General features: G+C 37.0%; 2 protein-coding genes across 4 annotated transcripts in view; one reads left to right on the top strand and one right to left on the bottom strand.

Moving 5' to 3' along the window:
- Positions 1-1045: 1045 nt before the first annotated feature.
- Positions 1046-7091, top strand: LOC107589263 (potassium channel subfamily K member 13-like). Of its 3 annotated transcripts, XR_001609660.1 has the most exons (4): positions 1046-1416; positions 4046-5051; positions 5915-6098; positions 6455-7091. XR_001609660.1 is itself a non-coding variant. In XM_016277656.1 (3 exons), exons 1-3 carry the CDS (start codon positions 1071-1073, stop codon positions 5934-5936), a joined length of 1374 nt encoding a protein of 457 aa, XP_016133142.1. In that variant the 5' UTR covers positions 1046-1070; the 3' UTR covers positions 5937-6121. The 3 variants fall into 3 exon arrangements, 2 of the variants coding, with proteins under 2 accessions (XP_016133142.1, XP_016133143.1); XM_016277656.1 differs by lacking the exon at positions 6455-7091 and having other exon boundaries at positions 5915-6121; XM_016277657.1 differs by lacking the exons at positions 5915-6098; positions 6455-7091 and having other exon boundaries at positions 4046-5075.
- Positions 7086-10174, bottom strand: part of ppm1nb (protein phosphatase, Mg2+/Mn2+ dependent, 1Nb (putative)) — a 7685-nt gene continuing 4596 nt past the window's right edge. The window contains exons 3-6 of the mRNA XM_016277658.1: positions 8974-9091; positions 8685-8799; positions 7797-7860; positions 7086-7670 (exon numbers count right to left, since the gene is read on the bottom strand). Of these exons, the coding sequence (XP_016133144.1) occupies positions 7644-7670; positions 7797-7860; positions 8685-8799; positions 8974-9091 (324 nt within the window). The 3' untranslated portion in view covers positions 7086-7643. The remainder of the gene's footprint in view (positions 7671-7796; positions 7861-8684; positions 8800-8973; positions 9092-10174) is intronic.

Genomic DNA, 10174 nt, shown 5'->3' on the forward strand with positions numbered 1-10174 from the left:
CTCTCTCTCTCTCTCTCTCTCTCTCTCTCTCTCTCTCTCCTCCTCAGCTGCATCATTCAATCACGCACTGCCAAGGATTCACACTTGCCAGGAATAAACGGCGCCTGTTAAGTTTAACTAAATGTTTCCACCACTTTTGATTCTTTTAACTCGCACCATTAACATAGCAAAATGGTTTGGAGGACTATGATGACGTCAACGGTGCTCTTCATCAAATATTAAATATTAAATCAGGTAGGTAACCTTCAATTTCACCACTCTAAAAGTTTGTTTGTGATTAACAAAACCTAAATTAGGGAAAAGTGACTGACATTTTCTAATAATAGCCAACCATGTGTTGATAGTAGCCTAATCATGATCGAATTAATTTAATAATTTGTCTTAATACTGCTGTTAAAAACAGAATTAAAAAGGTAGAATATGTGTATGATAAAACAATGTTCTATTTTGTAGTACTGTGTGCTTGCTAACTTAAAAAAAAAAAAAATCAAGATCTAGTGATCTTTTATGATACTAATGTACTGCACTTGCAGCTTAAATCAATTTATTTATAATCCTTTTGACTAAAGTAGCAATATATGTTGTTTGTTTTGTTTTGAGCCAGCTCAAGGATGATTTCACATAAAGACCACAGCATTATTACTGACTGGTGCGGCACCAGCTATACTTGGACAGCGAGATGGGAAAAGATAACAATCTTGCACTTGCCTGCCTACTGTTACCTGCTAACCCAAAAGGTGTATCTGGAGGTCTTATTTCCTGGACCATGTGTCATTTTACCTGATAACCTTGCTTTTTACAATGGTGCCATTGGAGAAAGTGATGCGGTTATGAGTCCAGAAGAATGTTAATGGACATGAAGAACTTTGTCCAGTACACTCTTGTCCTTCATTTTTCAACTGTATCTGAAAACAAGAGCAACATAGAGTTTTCATGTGACTCTATATGTATTCTAAAGCCCGAGTCTATGGTTGTGTTTTGATTGTGAGTGAGAGTGTTCGTTTCTTGTGTCTGTGTTAGTGGCTGTGCATGTTTGCCTGTTCTTGTCATTTCCTGCTAGTGATCAAGTCATGCCACATAGAAGAGATGTCAGCAACAGCTGTTGCCTCCCACTTCACCTGAATGAAGACAATGCCCGTTTTGGCTTGTTGGCGGCCCTCATCCTCCTCTACCTGCTGTGTGGGGCGGTGGTGTTCTCTGCACTCGAGCATCCCTCTGAGCTGCAGGCTCACCGCCGCTGGGACCAACAGCTGGCCAACTTCACCGAGCAAAACAGTATAAACCTAAAATCCCTACATGTCCTGCTAAAGCAATATGAGGAGGCCTTTGCGGCTGGGATCCGTGTGGACAAACTTAGGCCCCGCTGGGATTTCTCAGGGGCCTTCTACTTTGTCGCTACAGTGGTCTCCACAATTGGTGAGTTCATACAACGTCATCTATGCATTTAGATGTTCATAACTGCAAATAAATTTGCCAAAAAGAGAATTTACAGAAATCATAGTTTACATAGACACTTTTATCTAAAGTGACAAAGTCAAATTAGGTATATTTCTTCTATTAGTTTATAATTCCCTGGGAATCGAACCCATGACCATGGCATTGTTAGTACAGTGTTCTACCGTTTGAGCTTCATGCAGGGTTGTTATTGATCACTAACAATAAAAAAACTATAAAAAAAATATTTAAAATAATAAATAAAATAAAATATAAAAATATGAAAACTTTTTATTCAACTATTTGCCAAGACAATATTTCTCATTTTCCTTTAAAGTTGAAGTACTAAAATAACTAAAAACGAAACAAACTAAAACTTAATAAAAACAACAGTTTCAGAGCCACGTGAGGGCAAGTACAATAAATCATGACAGAATTAGCATTTTTTTAAAATATTTTTTATTTTTAATATATGTTTTATTTTATTAAAAAGATACCGAAAAATGTATTAAATAAATTAGCAAAGTTGATGGAACTATAATATAAAGGAAAAATTATATATATATATACAGGTGCATCTCAATAAATTAGAATGTCGTGGAAAAGTTCATTTATTTCAGTAATTCAACTCAAATTGTGAAACTTGTGTATTAAATAAATTCAATGCACGCAGACTGAAGTAGTTTAAGTCTTTGGTTCTTTTAATTGTGATGATATTGGCTCACATTTAACAAAAACCCACCAATTCACTATCTTAACAAATTAGAATATGGTGACATGCCAATCAGCTAATTAACTCAAAACACCTGCAAAGGTTTCCTGAGCCTTCAAAATGGTCTCTCAGTTTGGTTCACTAGGCTACACAATCATGGGGAAGACTGCTGATCTGACAGTTGTCCAGAAGACCATCATTGACACCCTTCATAATGAGGGTATGCCACAAACATTCATTGCCAAAGAAGCTGGCTGTTCATAGAGTGCTGTATCCAAGCATGTTAACAGAAAGTTTCGGGGAAGGAAAAAGTGTGGAAGAAAAAGATGCACAACCAACCGAGAGAACCGCAGCCTTATGAGGATTGTCAAGCAAAATCGATTCAAGAATTTGAGTGAACTTCACAAGGAATGGACTGAGGCTGGGGTCAAGGCATCAAGAGCCACCACACACAGACGTGTCAAGGAATTTGGCTACAGTTGTCGTATTCCTCTTGTTAAGCCACTCCTGAACCACAGACAACGTCAGAGGTGTCTTACCTGGGCTAAGGAGAAGAAGAACTGGACTGTTGCCCAGTGGTCCAAAGTTCTCTTTTCAGATGAGAGCAAGTTTTGTATTTCATTTGGAAACCAAGGTCCTAGAGTCTGGAGGAAGGGTGGAGAAGCTCGTAGCTGTTATAGCTGCATAGTTGCTTGAAGTCCAGTGTTAAGTTTCCACAGTCTGTGATGATTTGTGGTGCAATGTCATCTGCTGGTGTTGGTCCATTTTGTTTTTTGAAAACCAACGTCACTGCACCCGTTTACCAAGACATTTTGGAGCACTTCATGCTTCCTTCTGCTGACCAGCTTTTTGTAGATGCTGATTTCATTTTCCAGCAGGATTTGGCACCTGCCCACACTACCAAAAGCACCAAAATTTGGTTAAATGACCATGGTGTTGGTGTGCTTGACTGCAAACTCACCAGACCTGAACCCCATAGAGATTCTATGGGGTATTGTCAAGAGGAAAATGAAAAAACAAGAGCCAAAAAATGCAGATGAGCTGAAGGCCACTGTCAAAGAAACCTGGGCTTCCATACCACCTCCGCAGTGCCACAAACTGATCACCTCCATGCCACGCCGAATTGAGGCAGTAATTAAAGCAAAAGGAGCCCCTGCCAAGTATTGAGTACATGTACAGTAAATTAACATACTTTCTAATTTGTTGAGAGAGTGAATTGGTGAGTTTTTGTTAAATGTGAACCAAAATAATCACAATTAAAAGAACCAAAGACTTAAACTACTTCAGTCTGTGTGCATTGAATTTATTTAATACACGAGTTTCACAATTTGAGTTGAATTACTGAAATAAATGAACTTTTCCACGACATTCTAATTTATTGAGATAAACCTGTATATATGACAAAAAACACATAAAAAAAACTATAACAGTATATCAATGATACTAAACACTGGCCAAAGTATAACAAAAAGACACATACACACACACTTCTATGGCAAAAAAAAAAGTTTTCTTGCAAAACATCCAAGCTGCTCCTTTACCTTAAACAAAAGTAAAGAAGCAATGCAAAAGTAAATTAGCTTTACTTTGTCAGTCAGTAAAATTCCCCTCTGCCATAACTTTTATTTCCGATATTTATTTCCAACTTGCCCCACCTGAAGATGCTTCCGGCCAAATTTGTTGCCAAATGTTATTTTCTATTGCTGTTCTTGTGACAAGTACTTATAGTACTCATATTGAATGTCCAAAAGCATAAATTAGAGATAAATTATGTTTTTTGGCAGTTTGTTAGCTTAACCTAAAACCATAGCAGTTTGGAGTGACATGATGTTTTTTAATAGGAATTAATTCATTCAAAATACATCAGCAAAACAGAACCTGTTTCCTATTTCCTTCCAGGCTTTGGCATGACCACTCCTGTCACCGTTGCAGGTAAGATCTTTTTGATATTCTACGGACTCCTTGGCTGCGCAGCAACAATCCTCTTCTTCAACCTTTTCCTGGAGCGCATCATCACGATGTTGGCCTACATCATGCGCTGGTGTCACGAGCGCCAACTGCGCCGCTCCGGCATGGGAGGAGAGGAGGCCAGGAGCGAGGACGACAGTCTGGAGGGCTGGAAACCATCGGTCTACTATGTAATGCTCATTCTGGGCATCGCCGCCCTGCTGATCGCATGCAGTGCGTCTGCGCTGTACTCTGCCATGGAGGACTGGGACTACTTTGAGTCCTTGTACTTCTGCTTTGTGGCCTTCAGCACCATTGGCTTCGGGGATGTGGTTAGCAGCCAACGGGAGAGCTATAAAGCTCAAGAAGCCTACCGTCTCGGCAACTGCCTCTTCATCCTCATGGGTGTGTGTTGCATTTATTCCCTGTTCAATGTAATTTCCATCATTATCAAGCAGACGCTCAACTGGATCCTCGGCAAACTGGACTGCAGCAAGGCTCAGTGTTCGTGCCGTGGCTGTCCATACAGAAGACGAGGTCAGGCCTGTTGTTGCTGTTGCTTTCCACGAATTCCCAACCAGCGGCACAACCACCACCCTCCGCCGGGACATTCCCGGCAGAGGGCTCAAAAGCGCAACGCCGTGCACCCTGCCCCGGCTAACGAAGCTACAGGAAAGCGCTTCACTAATGCATCAGTGGAAACAGTTTGTGATAGTGAGACTGATGCTGGCTTAGGACCAGATGGAGGTTATCTGACAGGGCGCAGACTGTCTGGAGAAATGATCTCAGTCAATGACTTTATGGCCAACAAGGTTTCTCTGGCCATTCTACAGAAGCAACTCTCAGAGACCGCTCACGGTAATCCAAGACAGAGCCACGTTCGCCAGAACGGCTTCTCCGGTGGTGTGGGCGCCTTTGCTATCATGAATAACCGCCTTCAGGAGACAAGTGTCGACAGGTAGCTTGATTATACAAAGATGGCATTGGATATTGCACATTATCATAAGATGACTTTAGTGAGGGTTGTGTTTTATTCTGAACTGAATTGAGAATGGCCTCAAAATTCCTGAATTTGAATTGCATTAGCAATCAGGAGTCAGAATTTTAATTTGAATGTAGGGAAGTATATTTAAAATGAATAGAAATTCAAAGGAATGTATACAAATAATTTTTAACTAGATAAGCAAAGTTTAAGTTTGTTAATAAGATTCACTTCAAAATGAAAATTCTGTTATCAGTCAGCCATCACTTCATTTTCAAAACACAAATAAAGATATTTTTAATTAATAATAATCATGTGGGAATAGCAGCCTAAATTAAAACTGCTCATCAAATAAATCGATTATATCACTTCAGAAGACTTAGATTAAACCACTCAATTCACATGGATAGTGTTTACAATGTTTTATTTTATTTAATTTTTTATATTTTTGGTGACACTGACTTTTAATGAAGGGACAGAAATCTCTACGGTTTCAATAAAAATATTTTCATTTGTGTTTCAAAGATGAAGGAAAGTCTTATGGGTTTGAAATGACATGAAGGTGAATAAATAATGACAGAATTTGTATTTTTTTGGTTGAACTATCCCTTTAAGACAAACTTTGAATGTTGGCTTGACAGTAAATTCCTCTCTTTGTCATTCCAAACCAAATTAGATCAAATTAAAATAGCCAATTTACCTCTGTAAATCACAAGGACGGTGAATGTTAGCATTTATGAATGGCTGCGTTCTAAAGAGGAGACGGCTCTTTTTTTATTTTTATTTTGAACATCATTATAAACTGACCATGTGATTTTAATGGTAACATCACTTCTCAGAGTCACTTTGATGCTGAAGTGATTGGCCGGTGTGGTGAGCAATCACACTGTGCCTCTGGAGAGATCCTTTAACGGCTCTTCATGAAAACAGACTGATTTTCAAGAGTCAGGCAGATGTAGCCATGGCACTTACAGAGAGACAGTCCCGGAGGAAGACATACAAGTGTCAAATCAAAGGGAGATGGTCAGTGATATTCATTGTTTAATCGTTTCTATCAAGCTGCCATCAGTGATTGTCCTAAGAAACAAATGATCTAAAATGAATACAAATATGTGCAAATAGACTTGTAATGTGATAGTATCATCAGTCCTTTAAGAGACCAACCAAGTCATGTGTAATAGATTCTGTAGATATTGTATATTGTAAACACATATAACTTCTTTGTTAAATATTTATTTTGGTATCAACATTTATGTGTTTCAAATGTAATAGCTATACTCACATCCTTTATATCTGTGTAACAGCAGCCCGTCGTCATTCATTGAGTTTTTTAAATATGTTTCTGAGTGTGACATTAATACAGGGTTTGCAAATTGCAGATGGTGTTACATGAGGAGCGAGTCTCTACTGTTCTCATGAGGATGACAGTGGTACTGCTTACCGATGGTGTTGAAATATGAGCTCAAACACACTCACAAAATGTATGACTATAATTACCTATAGGCCATAAAGTCTCTTTATGTAGCAGGACAGACATTAATAAACTGAAATCTCATGAATAGCTTGATCTGTTTATTTTTATTACTCAACCTTTAACCTTTATGTTAGCACAAATATTGCACAAGATCTGTCAAATGTGCACAAAGATGATTACACAACATGATATAGCACTGCATCAGTTAATTTGCTAGTCATTAGGAAATATCTCGGTATTATTACACGCTTATAAATTGGCATAATTTCAAAGAGGTCAGTAAGGCAACACAGCACAGATCATGCAAACAGAGTAGAGCGTATTACAGGAAACAACTATTCAAGAACAGGAAAAGTTGCACTCTGTGACCATATTATGAGCCTGTATAAACCAACATGTAAAAGTGCTTGTATTTAATAGAATTTGCACTTTAGAGATTTTAGCATTTCAAATTTGACCTTAATTCTTAAAGGAAGAGTTGACACAAAAATAAAAATCCTGTCATTAGTTACTTAACATCATTTTTTCCAAACCTGTATGCTGTTGTTTTTATCCTTTTATCAAACACACACACACACACACAAAATAAAAAAAAAATTCTAAACATTGTGACCATGCTTCCAAAAGAACTAAGCAGTAAAGACAATTAAATCATTTTTGGGTGAACTATTCCTTTAATACAACAGCATTAGCTTGTCACTGTTCCTCAAAGAGTTCTGTCAAGTTCTGCCTTTTTTTATTGTATCAATTTAAAGAATGACCTTGTTATATGCCAAGACTGAAGAGAATCTCAAAAGTTTGCTGTCACTGCTTGAACACATTACCTGAGTATTGTCGATTGTAAGACTCATTGAATACATTTGGTAAGGAAAATACTGAACATATCACTATACAGTCATTATTGTCCTGCATCGTGCCACAGCATTGCTTTTTGTAAGTTTTGTCATTCGTGAAACATACAAAAAGAAGGAAGTAAAATGTTTTTTTTTGTTGTCCAGAAAGATCTTTCTTTTTTTTTTTGTTTAAATCACAGAAAACTGATTTACTTCTTTCTCAATCTAGCACATCTATTAAGTGTTTATGTAAGACAGACTCTAATTGGCACCTGTAGGACTGAGTTCCTGAAAAGATACAAATGACAGGAATTCATATTAAAGTTAATGTACACTAATGACAAAAACATTAGCAATTTTAACATATATATATATATAATATTATAAAATGGATAGTTCTGTACAGAAGCTTACCTGGGCTAATCTAGATCGCCGTGCCTCTTTCTGCTGATAGTAGGCTGAAATTATACAGTTCCGCCTGCAAATGTCAAGAAAATATGATATTTCAAAGTTCAGTCCTCTGTTCTTTTGGCAGTCATTACAACAACATATCATTAGAGCAACTTGTGGACACTTGAATCTGAGAAAAGCTGCTGTCTACATTTACCTAGTGTACCTGGACATTTCTCAGCAGCACGAGAGTGGATATGTCATCCTTTCAACTATAATCTAATATTTAGATGATTTTCTAATCTGTTGCTATAGCACATGAGTACCATTTGATGAAGTGCAATACACTTTTTTTGTTTTAACTGCAATTAAGCATTTTGGAAGAATATATTAACTCAATATTGATAAAAAAAAAGCAAAAACTACTCTATTATTCTATGAATAATGATGCATTTAAATATTTCAAAAGATTATATGAATTTATACATTGTTGGTCCATAAAGCCAGTCACAGAAATTTTATTTAAAAATATTGTTGTTTCCATTTACTTGATCTATTACTTTTATTATTATTACTATTAATAATAAAAGTATTATTAATATTATAAATGCTTAAATTATTACATAAATATAAATAATTATTCAATATCAATTATAAAAAATGCCTTTTAACAACAACATCAACAACAATAATAACAAAAATGGCAGAAAGATGAATAAAATTGCTAATCAAATTTAATATCGGTATAAACCGCTTTAAAGCACTGGAACTGTGATTTATCTATTTCATGCAACAGCTGTGCCTAAAAATGTTCATGTCACATTCTGTGAAATAGGTTTTCACACCTCTCTTGGATAATTGCTGACTGCTATTTTGAGCAGAAGTAAAGCATGATATTCAACATGCACTCACTTGCTCTGAAGGCCACCCCCCGGTGGAAGTCCAGGAATCACTGTGGAAGCCAGTACTGTCAGAACTGACAACAGATCAGGCTCATCACCTCTTGCGCTCAGCTCCTCAAATATCTCTGTCAAAGAAACATGCGTGACAATGATTTAATTCCTTAAGCAGGCCACTTAGAGGACCATTTACTTTAACCATTATATGACTCCATGATTTGAAAGGATTGCAATCTTTGACGCAAGTCATGTAAATCTAAAGAGCAACATCGAAAGAAGCTAAATTTAATCAGATGGTTTACCAGCTACTTTGGACTCTAGAAAGTCCTCCAGCTCAGCCTCCTGGTGCAGTGCTTCAGGTGACAGCTGGGGGGCGCCAGGAAAACAAACGAGAATGATGCTGATGTTATCAAGGCTCCCCTGTTAGAAATACATGGAGACGAAACAAAAGAAAAAAAGGAAGGTAAAGTTAGATGTGCAAATTCCGTGTCTGCTAAATGATCTAATCGGCAGTATCTTTTTCCTCTGATGTTTCTTTAGATAGGTAGTCACTAGCGTGATGCTAACTGCCAGTCTTGAGGCTTTTGTTCTAAGGACAACTACCTCACGTTGATGATTAAGTAGATTTGAATTGGTATCGCTAATGCAGACCTTATCCTTCATTTCTAAAGGATGTTGTTGGTTGTCTATCCCTACATGGCACAATGCTGTAATCTCCTCACACCAAGGCTAAAAGTAGTTTATCCCGTTGCAGCTTAGTGGCTGAATACAGCCTCACTTTGAGATGGTGGTCGAAAGTGCAGTCCTGACAGAGCAGAGATCTGGCTTACTGCAGAGAGAAAGATGTTGACATTTTCAGGTCAGCACATCCTTTTCTGCAGCCTAAAGGCCATTCTGTATTTCTCTTACGTAGTGTAACAGTCTGGCTGAAGTCAGCCTTGGATGCCATAGCCAAGATAGTTCATATTTAAGATTTCAATTCTAAAATACATTTTAAATAAATGGAAAATTAATTTTTTTAAATATATTTTTGTCAATATAAATACAGTATATTTGATTTCAGAAGAAGCATGTGACACTGAAGACTGGAATAATGGATGTGGAAAATTCAGCTTTGCATCACAGGAATAAATTACATTTTAAAATATAATCAAATAGAAAATAGTTATTTCAAATTGTAATCATATTTCACAAGATTACTGTTTTAACTGTATTTTTCATCAAATAAATGCAGCCTTGGTGAGCATAGGAGACTTCATTGAAAATATTTAAAAAATTGTGTTTCCAAACTTTTGATAAGTCCTATATACAGTCAAACCAAAATTTATTCAGACACCTTCAAAATTTCTCACATTATCAGTTTATTTGCTATTGTTTAGAAAATGACAAGAACTCAGAGTTAAACTATGTCAGAACAAATTCATCTTGATAATGTCAGATAACTTTGATAACGGGCGATTCTAGGATTTTCATTTTAGGGGGGGGCTCAGCCCCCAATGAGGG

This window comes from Sinocyclocheilus grahami, unplaced genomic scaffold (genome assembly GCF_001515645.1).
Source record: "Sinocyclocheilus grahami isolate Dianchi unplaced genomic scaffold, SAMN03320097.WGS_v1.1 scaffold114.1, whole genome shotgun sequence".
NCBI classification, from domain to species: Eukaryota; Metazoa; Chordata; class Actinopteri; order Cypriniformes; family Cyprinidae; genus Sinocyclocheilus; species Sinocyclocheilus grahami.

Bases quoted from the DNA above. Each gene is read 5' to 3' on its own strand.
- LOC107589263 (XM_016277656.1), top strand. From the start codon at position 1,071: ATGCCACATAGAAGAGATGTCAGCAACAGCTGTTGCCTCCCACTTCAC. The intron at 1,417-4,045 runs GTGAGTTCATAC...ATTTCCTTCCAG, and splicing joins TACAGTGGTCTCCACAATTG to GCTTTGGCATGACCACTCCT. The intron at 5,052-5,914 runs GTAGCTTGATTA...ATCACTTCTCAG, and splicing joins CAGGAGACAAGTGTCGACAG to AGTCACTTTGATGCTGAAGT.